This window comes from Mustela putorius, unplaced genomic scaffold (assembly GCF_011764305.1).
Source record: "Mustela putorius furo isolate JIRA1106 unplaced genomic scaffold, ASM1176430v1.1 tig00003853_pilon_pilon_pilon, whole genome shotgun sequence".
Lineage (NCBI taxonomy): Eukaryota > Metazoa > Chordata > Mammalia > Carnivora > Mustelidae > Mustela > Mustela putorius.
In genome coordinates this window covers 19,123,536-19,139,264 of record NW_025422005.1, presented here as the reverse complement: position 1 = coordinate 19,139,264, position 15,729 = coordinate 19,123,536, and the positions used below count along the sequence as shown (strand labels likewise).

The following is a 15,729-nucleotide window of genomic DNA, read 5'->3' as shown; positions in this document are numbered from 1 at the left end:
GGTGAAAAGCATTGATCAGGTCTCATTCTTGCTATACTCCCAACACTGAGCAAATTGTATGACACAGAATAAAGAGTTGGCTAAATTCTAGAGTCCTGTGTACCACATCACAAGGACACCAGCTCACCTGTACTTGTAAACGCAGCTGATCCATTTTCTGCTGTTGCTTCTCCACAATCTGAAAGGCAAAGTTATCAAGGAAGGCTATAAGCACGGGCTGATGGTGAGGTCGGACTGCAAGAAGCTACACAAGGATCTGTAGTCTGGCTAGTAGCCCACTGGCTATAGGCAATCAACAGTGAAACCAGGGTGAAGACAATTTAGTTCTACTTACAGAAGTATAATCCAGACTCCCTGTCCTAGCTAACTAGCTTCACATTTCTGTGTTCTACTCACAAAGAGTTTTAAACAGGAATGTAGTGTGGACCTATAACCACTACTGCGGGGGAGGGGGAACCCACCCTGATGAGTGGAATGAATTCCATATATAACCAGAGAATATTCTGGTTCTTCAGTAAAGGACATGACTAAAAATTCAGTTTAATGAAATCTATCCTATCCAGGGCTGTGATGGATGCTATTATTTATAGCTTTGGTCACAATGACTAAGGAGAGAACCTAAACAGGCCCAGTTTCCTGTCCTCTGAGACCTCAGGTATTCTCTGAACAATTTCTGGATCTTATTTTTTGCTAACCTGACATCAGTCTCATCAACAGGTTTGGAGACTTTCTTCTCTGCTGAATTAGGGCCACCTCACTGGTTAGAACTCTGCCCAATGAAACAGGTCTGTATGGGGCCTAAACATGAATGAAATGCACCAAGCTTCAATGCACCATTTTGGAGCATCTGGTTTGGATGTTCAGAAGCATATCCTCCCCTAACTCTGTTATAAGGATAAATCCCTAAATGAAAGATTATGCAGGGGTGACTTCTCAGAAAAGGGAGGAAAGCTCTGGCCCAGGGCCAGAAATTCATGGTTCCTTCCCAGGACACAATCTTTTCTTTCCTCTCAGCCTGCCCTCTACTGCTCCCAGGACATGCTCGATCACCTTTCGAAGGGAATCACATTCTTTCTGCCAGGACTCCATTTCCACCTTTGGACCTTCTCCCTGTTGGGCTGGACCTTCTCCACTGGCCTCCTCCACACTCTGCTTATCTTGCAGGCTGAAAAACAGTGACCTCTTTAAGAATTTTAGTTGGACGGATGTGGTTTTGACTCCGGATTCCATTATTTACTGTATATTTTGGGCAAGACACTTAGGTGCTTCCAACTTGTAGCTGGGCATAATGTTAGGTCTGTTATAACATAGGGTGTGTCACACACAAGCTGCCTAATGCGTTAGTTCCCTTCCCTAGAGGCCAGCATCTATCTAATGTGCTACCAATTCTCTATGTGCCCAAAGCTCTTTTATATTTGTTTTGATATTTAAAAATAAACATTCATCACATGTATTTAGATTATAAAAGTCATACATGTATACTGCAGAAATTTTGGAAAATCCAAAAATAACCTTTTTTCTTGGCACACAAAGTCTAGGGCAGAGTCGACTTTAACCCCAACCTCTCTTTTGACTCCAACCAATGGTCTCCTCCAACAGATCCCCACAATCACTTTCATCATGGTTCATCTGCTGAGATAAACAGGGCCACTGTGATAGAATATGGGATGAGAAATCCAATCCACCCCATTAGAAAATGGATTTGGTTCAAGAGGCTATTGAAACACAGCCATCACATTTACAGAAATGGCAACCAATATGTAAGAAGCTCTCAAGACACCCTGAGAGAGTACATTATGGCATCTTGTTTTGTTCTTAGAACCTGTTGTGACCATCAAGAACAATCCCTAGGGCTGAAGAGAAACAGATGTTCCTGGTAGCCTTTATCTTATAACCTTCAAAATGTAGATAACCCCCTCCTTTCCCAGTTCTTAACACCAGGATCTGCTTTGCAAATATACAGATAGCTTATTTCCCAGTTTATAAAGTGGTTCCCCTCATTCAACACATACATACTCAGAACTTATTACCCAGTATTATGCCGGAGCACTAGGTTGGACCTTCCAAAGGATATAGTAACAAGCCCCCACTGTACCACTACATCCTCCCCTCTCCATCCCAAAGACCTATTCCTTACCCATAAGCAGCTTTCCTATTACTCACATTCCAAAGAAAAGTAAAGCGATTTGCCCAAAGTCACACAGGTAGTGAGTGGGATAAACTTAGCTCTGCTCCTTTCCTCAGCCACACTGGCATATTTACCTATGTCTAGTGGAGAATTCTGCTCCTTTCTGTCTTAGGCTTTCCAGTTGAACCTCCTTCTCTCTGCAGGCTGCCTGGGTCTCCTCCAGCAAACTCTCCAGCTCGGTCACTCTCTCCTGCAGCTCTGTACTCTTCAACTCAGAATCCTTAAGCTGAGAGATAAGATTCCATGCTTAGATCAACAAGCCAAGGAAGACTGTCTGGGTATCCCAAAAACTTTGCAGTTGAGTTGCTAACTTGACACATGTGAGTCTGGACATGACTCCTTTGGGTTTTTCCTTTCAGGAAACCACAGTGTTAACTGTGTACTGGAGAAGCTGAGACCGTGCCCCCGCTTGGCTACTCCCTGCTTGCCCCAGATATGCCCAGATATTGCTGCTACCTGCTGGCTCTGCTTCCGATGGTCTTCCAGGGTGGGCAGGTCAGCCAGGTAGCGTTCCAAGGTCTCAATACGCTGCTGCTTCTCCCGGTTCTGTTCTGATTCTTTCTGACATTTCTTTTTCAAATTATTGATATGTTTATCACGACCCTTTACCTAGGGAAAGAAGTGTCAAGAATCTGTCTTTATGACTCCTCTAGGACTCTGAACATCACATTTTTTCTGAAGTGACCACTGTCTCTGCCCTTAGGACTGTAAATGTTCTACTACAATGAAGGCAGGGAGGTGATCAAATTTTACCATTTAAGATTGGGGCAGAGTTAACTGCAGAGTTAACACACCTGAACTTTCCAATCAAGGGCAGAAAAGGAGGGATCCTTGGGCAGTTTTTAAAAACTGGTCGCACTTCTATATACAGGCATACCTGGGTGACACTGCAGGTGTGGTTCCAGACCACTGTGACAAAGTGAACATCACGATAAAGCAGGTCAAATGAATTTTTTGGCTTCCCAGTTCATGTAAAAGTTATGTTTACACTATTCTCTAGTCTATGAAGTGTGCGGTAGCATTATATCTAAAACAACAATGTACATGTCTTTAAAAATATTTAATTGCTGGGATGCCTGGGTGGCACAGCTGGTTAACCATCCAACTCTTGGTTTCAGCTCAGGTTATGATCTTCCCTTCCTCAGGGAGGGCTCCCTGCCTCTCGGACTACACGGTTGGCTTCTGCCTAGTGCTGTGTACTTCTCCAGCCCACACTTCTAAACTCTTAGAATTTCCCAAATAACAGGAATGTCTTTGTTATTTATAGTGGTCTGGTCTGTCCTGGTGTCCCCAAACACCACACGATATAAAAGTTAAGCAATCATCTGGAAGGGTTAATGAGACTCTAAACTTCTAGAAGAAGGAACTGTGTCTATTTTGCTCATTATCATAGCCCCAATATGATGTGCCAAGCACGATGCTTGGCACAGAGTGGGCACAAGTCTCCAGATTTGCTGAATGGAGACTTTTCTTCAGTATTATGTTTTTTATTTTGGGTTATGAAAAAAGGATGCTGAAGGAAGCAAGAGAAAGCAGAGAAAATGCAGATCTCCTGATATCAAAAGAAATCAAAGACCTGATTTAATCCAAAGATAAGAAAGTACTAAGAGTAGATACCTGAAAATCAGCCAAAGGCTTTACTCCAGGTATAACCTGTACCCTTTCGAGCTCTAAACCAGTGATTCCCACATTTTAATATGCTTCAGACTCAACTGGGAAGCTTATTGAAAATGCTGATATCCTTGAGAAATCTCCCTCTTCTGATTTCTCCAGAGAATAAATATCCAGTTTCCTGTTGGGGAAATCATTAAATTAAAAAAAATGGTGGACTGGGCACCTGGGTGGCTTGGTGGGTTAAGCCTCTGCCTTCAGCTCGGGTCATGATCTCAGGGTCCTGGGATCAAGCCCCACATTGGGCTCTCTGCTTGGCGGGGAGCCTGCTTCCCTCTCCACTCTCTGCTTGCCTCTCGGCCTACTTGTGATCTCTGTCGTTCAAATAAATAAAATCTTTAAAAAAAGTGGTGGATTACTCCCACTGGATGGATTTACATCTCTAAAAAGGAAATAAAATACTAATTTTAAAAAGTTAATAGGAGACACAAGTGTATGAGAGATTTCAATGTGTTTATAGAAAATCAAAGACAGCAGATAAATTACTTAAGAGAAGGGTTATAACCTGCAGTGGGAGTTACAGTCAACTTGGTAAACAATGTGCCCTTCAAACCCCACAAGTACCTCTGTATTTGAAGTACCAGGTACGTCTGTGGCAGGTATCAGCCATAGATCTGAAAACAGGGCACTCACTGGAAATCTACATACAGTTTAGCTGGATACCATTTTTACCATAGATTTTCCCAAAAGGAGACTGGTGGAGATTTATTCTCTGGAGAAATCAGATGAGGGAGATTCCAAACACAGGGATATCAGTCACAGTAGAGAAAGTGCAGCACTGGGTTTAAAGTGTAAGTAAAAATCTATGTACAGAACTGGGGTACTCTAAGCCTAATCTCCTTCTCAGTATTGAGATCCTAAAGGCCAAAAGCATTCTTGTCCTTGGCCTCCCAACTAGGCAAGAGGCTGAAGATTTATTTTTTTCTGGACAGAGTTGTTTAAGACATTCAGATACTATTATTTGTTGGTTCCCAAGTGAGAAGGCAGTCTAAATGTGATTATCCTACAATGCAGTCCAGGAGGAAATTACCATGAACCCAGAGCTCCTATCCAGCTTTCAAATATTTCATTCTTAAACATGAGTGCCCATTCATTCAAGGATCACCAAGCCTCTAATACAAAAGATACTAAAACAAAAGAGCACGTTCTAAAAACAAAACAAAATAAAAAAACAAGAAACAACACTATAAGCAGAGGCAGACATCCCAAAAGATATAATCAATGTCATCAGAGAGAGAAGTTACTACACCCATGAAACAAAAATAGCAAAAACCTCAAGAATAATACTCAGAAATACAGAGGTTTATGACAGGAGAAAAAGAGTTAAGGATGGAAATCTTTGTGGAGTGGGGTTGGGTACAGAGCTAAGTTTTATTATATTGTTATTAGATTATTTAACTTAGATACATGTATTTTGACTAAAAGTTTCTTTTTTAACAAGCCTCTAAATCCTTGATATACTAGTGACACCAACAACACCTGGGAGCTTGATAAAAATGCAGGACCTCAGGCACACCCCACCTTAGAAGTACTAAGTCTGGATCTGTGTTTTATTTTATTTAAGAAAAAAAGATGTTAGGGGTGCCTGGGTGGCTCAGTGGGTTAAAGCCTCTGCCTTCGGCTCAGGTCATGATCCCAGGGTCCTGGGATCAAGCCCCCGCATCAGGCCCTCTGCTCGGCAGGGAGCCTGCTTCCTCCTCTCTCTCTGCCTGCCTCTCCACTTACTTGTGATCTCTGCCTCTCAAATAAATAAATAAATAAATAAAATCTTAAAAAAAAAAAAAAAAAAGAAAAAAAGATGTTATTTTAAAGCAATCTTTACACCCAATGTGGGGCTCAAATTCACAACCCTGAGATCAAGAGTCATACGCTCCACCAACTGAGCAGCCAGGTGCCTCTGGATCTGCATTTTAAACAAGATAACCCAGTGATTCTTCAGCACATTAGAGTTTAAGCAGCACTGCTGTTGATTTTCATGCACGTGGTCCAGAGCTAAACATTACCAAACTGGCCCTCCAAGACATCTGCATTACAGCAAGCTATGAAACAGAAGCAAATCAGCTCCTTCTATGACCAATCTTACCCTAAGGCGATTCTAAGAGCCTTGGAAAAATGTTAAAAATTCCCAAAGTGGCTGCACACACGGAATTCTTTTCTACTTTTTAGGTAGAATAAGGGAAAACCAGGCTGGATGATGTAAATTTACCACAGATGTTTAAACATCTTACAATAGTACCATCTGGTATGACTGCCCAGGCTGGTTTTCTATCCAGGTCAGTTGGAGGCCCATCACAACCCGGGGCAGTGAGGGACTTTGTGGCAGTTTTGTGGAGATAAAGCAAAAAGGAGGAGTGCAATTTCTAACAGACCAGTCCTGCACGAAAAGTTAATGTAGGATCTCACCCAACTGGTTCCTCCTAGTTCCAAGGAGGGGGGCCAGAAACAGCTTAGGATTTGGCAAGAGAAGGCTGACTGCCAACTCCTTTGTGAATTAGAAAGCTACCAACTCCTTAGCTCACCCTTTCTTCCTGTTTCTTCCCTTCCTCTGAGTGCTTCTGCAACGCCACTTTGAGTGATTCTCTGATGAGCTGAATTTCAACTTCTGAAGCAGAGAGTTTCTTTTCAAGCTCGATCTTTTCTTTGTTCAGGGCTTCTGTCTTCTGTGCAAATTGTGCACGTAAGAAAGTGTTCTCTCGCTGCAATTCCTGCATAAAGATTCTCAATACATAATGGTTCCTTCACCCTTACAGTCCCTTAAGTAAGTCCCTTACTTATCCTCGATCTATTTTGTGGTCAAATATCATCTTTCTCTAAGAATTTCCTCAAGCAGTGCTTCTCACAGTGTAGTCCTAGGACTAACATCTTCAACAACACCTGGGGATTTGTCAGAATCCAGAGCCCAACTCCCAGCCCACTGACTCAGAAACTCTGGGGATGGGGCTCAACAATCTGTGTTTCAACAGGCCCTCCAGGTGATTCTGAAGCACACTCACATTTTCTCCTCTACTCATTCTCTATATGATCTTGGGAAAAAGTTCTTTCTCACTTTTGGGCCTCAATTTTTTCACCAGTAAATTAGAGGACTGCGCCAGATTTTATATAAGGGTCTTTCTCACTCTAACATTCTGATTCTATAAGATAGAACACTGTCTTGACAGGCCCACTACGTGGCAAAGACACTACTATAATCTGTTTAATACTCATCACTCAAAAGCCCATATTGCAGAAGAAGTAAGCAAAGCAAGCTTTTCTAGGAGCCACTGCCCTCAATGAAAATATGGCTACCTTTACTTGCTCCTAGACATGGAAAAATTAAAAATGAGAATGGCTCTAAATCCCATTACCTCTGCCTCTCCCTCCATTTGGCTACAGCTAGTAGATTAAGACTTATCAGAACATCACCCAGTTCAAGAAGCTTACTATGTACCTTGCTCTGCCTTTGTTTTTTTCCCAAGTATGTCCTGACACCAAGGCATACCTGATTCTACCCTCGAGCCTTTTCTGTCTCCACAAAGGCAGAATGAGGGATGTTTTATAATTAGGATGCCTACCCTTTTAAGGGCAAGGGCACCTTATATCACTTGATCCCTTTTCTATCTCCTGGATACCTAGTAGTACCAAGCAAAGGGAAGACACTGAGTTATGACAACCAGAATGCCATTCTGGCTGCCAATGCTTACCTGCAGCCTCAGCAAGCAGACATCCCCAAAGGGGGCAGGGCGGCCCAAAAGGGCACTGTGGACTTGCAGTTCACTTTCTCGTACTTTCTGCTCCAGCTGAGAGATATGTTTCCTCTGCCTACAAAAGCCAGTAGAATGAGGTCCAGGGTACTGACATTAACCCACTGGCAACATGAGCCCCCACTTTCCTTAAGGGGATACAATTCATACTATGTAAACCAAAAAAGGCCTTGCATCTGGACAGTACTATCTTGCTGAAGGAGGAAGAGCAAATAAGAAAGCTGACTTGGGGGAAATGAGGAAAGATCAGCTACAAAGGACTGGCTGCCTGCTTTGGGCACTCCCAGAGTCCCTCCAGAGCATACACAATTGGCCTATCCCATTACCCAAATACAGAACTAGGTTGCTTGTCAACCTAGCCTGACCATGAAGGAAGGCACAGACCCAAACAGAGAGGGATGTGCTACCCTTGGAGAGACCTCATTAGGTGCCCTCAGTGTGGGCTGGGAGAGCAGAGCCTGGTACTAGGGCACCCCTTGACCTCTTACTTGTCAATGAGGAGCTCCTTTTCTTTCAGAAGGTGTTCATTACTGTTTAAGATGCTGATCCACTGCGCTGGTTCTAATGTGGGCAATGATGGAGCAAAAGCAGCAGGATGGTGGCAGATGGCTCCATTCTGAAGCTGGAAGACAAGGAGGCCCAGAGGGGCTTGATCTTGACCCACAGACACCTGGAAAGCACCTGAGCAGTAACCAGCTGGGTCTCTAGTCAAGGCTCACTTTTGGCTCAGTTGAGGTGGCCCAGTGTTCATGAAATAATTTTAGCTCTGATGCATGACTGGAAAGAACCTGCCAGGGAGACTTCTGCCAATTGGACACTCCCTGCTCATGAAGGCTCTAGTTTCTAAGAAAAGGTCACTTATCTTTCATTATCTGGCAAGAGAGGCAAAGCAGGAGCTAAGATGTCCTCACCAACCAGGAAAGGAGAATAAGTCTTGCCTTTTTCCTTCCCACTCTTAAGCAGCACAACACTTTTTTTTTTTTTTTTAAACACAAAATTAGTATAATGGAAGAAACACGGGTTCAGAGATGGTTTTTAAATCCTAGCTCTGCTACTTACCAGCTTTGTGACCCTGGAGAGATTACTTTTTCTAAGAACCTGGTAAATTTCTACATTCACCTCATCAAAGTGCTACAAGGATTAAATTAAGATTCCGTATGTGAAAGTAGCTAGCCTATTGATACATAAGTACACAGTCAGGGTTAATGTCACACCTTTTGGGGTCTTGTTGTAACTCTCTACTCTGGAGGACCCATCTGGTGTTTAATTAGATGACCAACATATTCAATGGCATTCACAAGCCTTCATTTCCCATCTATAAACATCTTCCGTCTGTCTTACAAATGTTTTCTTTAGAGTCAAAACTTATGGGACTAAACCTATATAGTTCTAAGATCTGCAAAGAACCCACAAAACCCAACGAAAGAAGGGTCTCTACCTGCATTTGTTCCATCTGTAAACGGATCATCTCCAGCTGCTGCCGACAGGTGCTGAGCTCACAAGATCGCTCACGTGGGTGCCAAGGGTCAGGGTTCGGCTGCCATACCTGAGAGGGTAGAGGCTTGGAGAAGCCAGGAGCAGGTTGGAGTCCCAAAGGGAGCACTCCACTGCTATTAGGGTGAGGTCCATTCCGCTCACATACCACCCCACTGCCCGGTGCCTTCTTGGTCTCAGGCAACACTTTGTATAACTCCTTGTTCGTGTCAGCTCTTGGGTTGTGAAAGTGGACTTGGTAGTGGGGATCAGAATAAAGTGTCTCCATCATTGCTGACTGATTTAGGGTAGACTCCATATTGGGAATATCAAACTTCCTCACCTCTTCTTCTCTTTCATGGCCCACTGTTGGAAACCAGGACTGCTCAATTCCATTTTCTCCAGTAGCACCACAAAGATAAGTGAAATCTCTAGACAGGCCAGGAGAACGTTTCATTGCACCAAGGTCTCCATTTCTTGTCATCCCCACACTTTCAGCCAGCCCTGACAAAGGGAGTTTGGAGGAAGAGAGTCCAGCAGGTATAGAATTTGGCTTGACAGGAGAGGTCCCCAAAGTGGAAGGTATCACATGGGCTGTTGGAATGGTTATGTGGCTTTTGATGGGCTGGAAAGAAGGGCTGCTACTTGAGCTACAAAAATCTGCAAAGAGAATAATCTTCTGTAAGTCAGAACTGAAGCAGGAGGATTTCTTTCTTTCCCTCTCTTTTTAAAAGATCTTACTTATTTGACAGAGAGACAGAGAGCACAAGTAGGCAGAGCGGTAGGCACAGGGAGAGGAAAAAGGCTCTCTGCTGAGCAGGGAGCCTGACGTGGGGCTTCATCCCAGGATCCTGGGATCATGACCTGAGCTGAAGGCAGCCGCTTAGCGACTGAGCCACCCAGGCACCCCAGCAGCAGGATTTTTTGAGTTTGGCTGCTATGCCAGATGTTCTCTCCTGACTGAGACCAAGCAGAATAGATAACGATCATCGTAAGTATCAGGCAGAAAGGCAGCCTAACTGAGAAGTTAACATGTATTCTAGGATCTCAAATGTCATTCACAAGGTAAATCAACAAAAGGCAACAATAGCTTTATTTTTAACTTACACTGTCCTTTTTATTTGAAGAAAATCTTGCCAGTCAACAAACAAAGCTGAGAAACAAATTTAAAACCAAAAAACCACTTACTTAACGGAAATGGATTAGGTCCTATTCTTCTGGGAACTGGGCAACTCTCAAGCTACAATCCAATCCAATAAAAATATTCTTTCCAAGGGCTGCCAGAATTCTCTGTGGCCTCCAAAAGCTTCCCAGTGAAGGTAAGCAATGAATCTATCCGAAGAATAGGCAAAGTGGATAGATAGTGCTGCTCTGTATCCAGGACAGGGAGTACAGCATCTGAATCAGGATTCTATTCTCTCCCCCACACCCCAGACCTGACTGCCTGGATATGTGAAGTTATTCTTAGTAACTCTCAGGTTTCACTCTAGCACAGGGAGCACTCTCAAGTGGGTACACACTGAAATCCTCTATTTTATATTTTGCCTTTCACTTCCCCCTTGTTTATATTCAACTGTGGCTTTTCACTTTTCGTTCATACTCAATTTCTGCTTCCTTTAGCTCTTGCCTGGTTTTGGAGGACAACTCTCTCATTAGACCTGCTACAAAAGGTACACATTTCTACATTATTTCCAACTTTCAAGTGCTACTCTGAAAAAGACTATAGGGTCACGGAATTAATGCGTCAAGGCAGTGGGCTGCAAACAAACAAGACGGTAATGTCAGGAAACATACCTGTTACCTTTTTTTTTTTTTAAAGATTTTATTTATTTATTTGACAGAGATCACAAGTAGGCAGAGAGGCAGGTAGAGAGAGAGAGTGGGAAGCAGGCTCCCCACTGAGCAGAGAGCCCGATGTAGGGCTTAATCCCAGGACCCCGAGATCATGACCTGAGCCAAATGCAGAGGCTTAACCCACTGAGCCACCCAGGCACCCCTACCTATTACCTTTAGCAGGGAGTAAACTGAGTAAGGGGCCAAGGAATATAAATGTCTTCCTTTTTCTTTTTTCCTTTTAATTTATTTGACAGGGAGAGTGAGCACAAGTAGGCACAGTGGCAGGCAGAGGGAGAGGGAGAAGCAGGCTCCCTGCTGATCAAGGAGCCCAGTGTGGGACTCAATCCCAGGACTCTGGGATCATGACCTGAGCCGAAGGCAGCTGCTTAACTGACTGAGCCACCCAGGCACCTGTCTTCCTTTTTCAAATATGTCCAATACTCTTTCCAAACCAAGCACATCTACCATGAAGAGTGGCCAACCAATTTAATTCATTTTTTTTCTTTCCATCAACCAACACAGAACACACTCAGCTAATGAGGACAGATACTATAATCTTTTCCAGAATTACTACCATCAGCTACCATCTTCTCATATGGGTTTGTAAGTAGCTCTTTAAAACCATGGACACCTGGGTGGCTCAGCTGGTTGAGTGTCAACTCTTGATTTTGGCTGAGGTCATGATGTCAGGATTGAGGGTCTGAGCCCCACATCAAACTCCACACTCAGAGCAGAATCTGCTTGAGATCTCTCCTTCTCCCTCAGTGCCCCGCACCCCCGCCCTGACCCCGCCGCTCTAAAATAAGTGAATAAATATAATCTTAACAACAACCAAAAAAAAGGCAGCACCTGGATGGTTCAGTTGGTTAAGTGTCCAATTCTTGGTTTTGGCTCAGGTCATGATCTCATGGCTGAGGGATCAAACCCTGCAACAGGCTCTGTGCTCAGCACAGAGTCTGTTTCAGATTCTCTCTCCCTTTTCCTTCCATGTACATGCTCTAATAAAAAATCTTTTAAAAAACAAACAAACTGGGGGGGGTGTGCTTTGGTGAGTACTGTGGGGTGTGTGGACCTGGCGATTCACAGACCTGTACCCCTGGGGATAAAAATATATGTTTATAAAAAATAAAAAATTAAAAAACCAAACAAACAAAAAAACCAAACAAACAAACACAGAAACAATCACCCCCCAAAAAACCAAAAACCTTGGACATGCCAAATTATCCCTTATAATGTATGGGATAAGGCAAAGTATCTAATTTCCTATACTTAGATGATCTTGGGGATATATATAAAAGGCCATACTAAAACAAAACAACAGTAATTTCTGATAAATGTGTCTGCTTCTAAGGACCAAGAACATTTCAGAGGCTAAGGACACAGTTTTTGATGTCCCATAACTTATACACAGGAATAGGCAACAGGCTAAAGTAGACTGTGGTGATGAAAACTTCCAAGAATAGCAAGCTCTCTACTTGAAACCCTCTGTAATGGCACCATAATATTCACTCTCACCAAGGGTCTCTGCTCTCAAAGTATAATTATGGAACAGAAGATCATGAAGTTGTAGCATATGAAGGACTGCTATTGTGCTGAACTTTGTAACCCCTCCTTCCATTCTCCATCTACAGCACCACCTACTCTCAAGACTCACCAAATTCAGTTTTGAGCCCATAACCCCCAAAGTAGTAATGCCAAAACCAAAGCCTGGAAAGGTATCAAATGACCCAGGACTTCTAACTTTCTAGAAGTGTGGTTGATCCACTGATAAAAAAATAAAAATCTTTTTTCAGCATGTCACTTATCTATTAAGCTTATTTATAGTAAGAAAACTGGCATTCATTTTTTTTTTTTAAAGAATTTATTTATTTATTTGACAGAGAGAGAGCACAAGTAAGCAGAGCAGCAGGCAGAGGGAGAGGGAGAAACAGGCTCTCTGCTGAGCAGGGACCCCAGGATTCTGGGATTATTACCTGAGCTGAAGGTAGCCACTTAACTGAATGAGTCACCCAGGGACCCAGAAAACTGGCAATTCTGACAAACTGCTATAAAATGTCAAGTTACACCTTAAGTCTGGTTTGTATTTTGAAACATTTTGAAGCAAAACAGCAAAACTCATTTTTCTTTAAAGATTTATTTATTTGAGAGAGAGGGAGAGAATAAGTCCAAGCAGGGGGAGAGACGGAGAGAGAGAAGAAGCTGAGCAGGGAGCCTGATGTGGTACTCAATCCCAGGACCCCTGAATCATCAACTAAGCTGAAGGCAGATGCTTAACCGACTGAGCCACCCAGGTGTCCCACAAAACTCATTTTCAAAAGGGCCACTTACCTTCTACAACTTTCAAAGACTCAAAATTTAGTGTATGGGATATGTGATTTTTTTTTTTTTTTTTTTTTTTTTTTTTAAGATTTTATTTATTTATTTGACAGAGAGAGATCACAAGTAGGCAGAGAGGCAGGCAGAGAGAGAGAGGGAGGAGGAAGCAGGCTCCCTGCTGAGCAGAGAGCCCGATGTGGGGCTCGATCCCAGGACCCTGAGATCATGACCTGAGCCGAAGGCAGCGGCTTAACCCACTGAGCCACCCAGGCGCCCCGGGATATGTGATTTTTAAAGAAATCTACAGTTATCAGAATATTGGGGTTTTGCCACTTTAAGGATATTCATATTTCTAAATCTCTACTCTCTTCAACCATACCTTCTGCCCCACTCCCTAATTCTTTCTAAAAACCACGCTTTCTTAGTGAGGGGTAGATTTAGCTATTACTAAATCTTTTTTTTTTTTTAAAGATTTTATTTATTTATTTGTAAGAGAGAGAGATAGTGAGAGTGAGCACAGGCAGACAGAGTGGAAGGCAGAGTCAGAGGGAGAAGCAGGCTCCCTGCAGAGCAAGGAGCCCGATGTGGGACTCGATCCCAGGATGCTGGGATCATGACCTGAGCCGAAGGCAGCTGCTTAACCAACTAAGCCATCCAGGCGTCCCGCTATTACTAAATCTTGATCACTTCTGTCGATATCCCTTACTGGTTTATGAAGTAAGGGAGTCTGAACTAAGCCAGTTAACTACTGCAGTCTTTTTTTTTTTTTTTTAAAGATTTATTTATTTATTTATTTGACAGAGAGATCACAAGTAGACAGAGAGGCAGGCAGAGAGAGAGAGAGAGAGGCAGGCTCCCTGCTGAGCAGAGAGCCTGATGCGGGACTCGATCTCAGGACCCCGAGATCATGACCTGAGCCGAAGGCAGTGGCTTAACCCACTGAGCCACCCAGGCGCCCAATTACTGCAGTCTTTAGCAAAAAGCTGAAAGTCTTCTGACGTCGTCAGTATCCACCCCTACCCCATCCCTTACAATTCTTCAAGGTAAAACTTTTTTTTTTAAAGATTTTATTTATTATTTGACAGAGAGAGAGAGAAAAACACAGAGAGGGAACACAATCAGGGGGAGTGGGAGAGGAAGAAGCAGGCTTCCTGCCGAGCCGGGAGCCCAATGCGGGGCTCGATCCAAGTACCCTGGGATCATGACCTGAGTTGAGGGCAGACGCTTAACAACTGAGCCACCCAGGTGCCCCTCAAGGTAAAACATTTTAATGAAGGGTAGAATCAAAAGCAAACCTGTTCACTTTAAAGATGAAAAAAAGAAGATACAACAATGAACTATATTTTATACCAGTCATAAGGGTTCTTGTCAACTGGGCTCCTAATAAAACCAAGCTAGATGGACAGACACAATAAGCAAGAGTTAAGATAAAGACCACTGTACATAACAAACATGGCAGAGAAGACATCTTGGATCCTTTATTTTTTTTCAAAGATTTATTTATATATTTATTTAGAGGGAGTGTGTGTGTAGAAGTAGGGGGAGAAGGAGAGAATCTCGAGCAGAGAGCACTGAATGTGGAGTCCGATGAAGGGCTCAATCTCACAATCTCACCCTGAGATCATGACCTGGGCTGAAATCCAAAGTTGGACTCTTAACTGACTGAGCCACCCAGGTGCCCCACCTTGGATCCTTTAAAAAGGGAAAAAAAAAGGCATCACATCAAGGCTACTACAATTTAAAAAGAATACACTATACAGGAAATATATTTCCCCCCTCAAAGGAATAAAAAGCACAGAATCTGTGTAACAACATGACTGAATTAAATACAGTCACTAAATTCAATAGGGGGAAATCTAGACCATTGTTTGATTTTTAAAAGAACTATTTAGTCAAAATGAAAAAGGTCCCATGACTGCAATGTAGACAAAACCTTAACAAATAACTAAACTGAGAATAACACTTGATTACAGAAGTGACAGAAAAAAATACTACAGCTGGGAGACCTGAATCTGACTAGTTGTGTGACATTAGGCAAATTACTTAACCCCTTGGAGAATTTTTGTTACTCACCAGCAAAAAGGAACTGGATTAAATGACTTTCAAAGTCCGTCTACAACAACATCTATGATTCAGTTCTACTCAACATTTATGAGCACCACGCCATATACACACAGCTATCAAACTATTAAATGCCAGGTGTCTAAGGGTCAATACAGTAGATAACTGGTTTGGTTTTTTTTACCCATTTCTATTTTCAAACATTTCTATCCTTTTCTTTTTTTTTTTTTTTTAATTTATTTGACAGACAGAGGTCACAAATAGGCAGAGAGGCAGGCAGAGAGAGAGGAGGGAGCAGGCTCCCCGATGAGCAGAGAGCCCGACGCGAGGCTTGATCCCAGGACCCTGGGATCATGACCTGAGCTGAAGGCAGAGGCTTTAACCCACTGAGCCACCCAGTTTTTTTTTTTTTCTTTAAAAAACAGCTTTACTGAAATATAATTC

At 42.9% G+C, this 15,729-nt stretch overlaps 1 protein-coding gene across 5 annotated transcripts in view; it reads right to left on the bottom strand.

Annotated features, from left to right (window-relative positions):
- CEP85 (centrosomal protein 85) overlaps window positions 1-15,729 on the bottom strand; it is a 37,540-nt gene that overhangs the window by 9,016 nt on the left and 12,795 nt on the right. For 2 of the 5 annotated variants that reach the window (XM_013047330.2, XM_013047328.2), the window contains exons 4-11: window positions 9,038-9,732; window positions 8,088-8,221; window positions 7,540-7,657; window positions 6,379-6,564; window positions 2,645-2,797; window positions 2,263-2,414; window positions 1,051-1,165; window positions 128-178 (exon numbers count right to left, since the gene is read on the bottom strand). In XM_013047330.2, the coding sequence (XP_012902784.1) occupies window positions 128-178; window positions 1,051-1,165; window positions 2,263-2,414; window positions 2,645-2,797; window positions 6,379-6,564; window positions 7,540-7,657; window positions 8,088-8,221; window positions 9,038-9,732 (1,604 nt within the window). Of the gene's footprint in view, window positions 1-127; window positions 179-1,050; window positions 1,166-2,262; window positions 2,415-2,644; window positions 2,798-6,378; window positions 6,565-7,539; window positions 7,658-8,087; window positions 8,222-9,037; window positions 9,733-10,260; window positions 10,405-15,729 lie in introns of those variants that run through there. The other 3 variants (XM_013047332.2, XM_013047339.2, XM_045063990.1) reach the window with 3 other exon arrangements.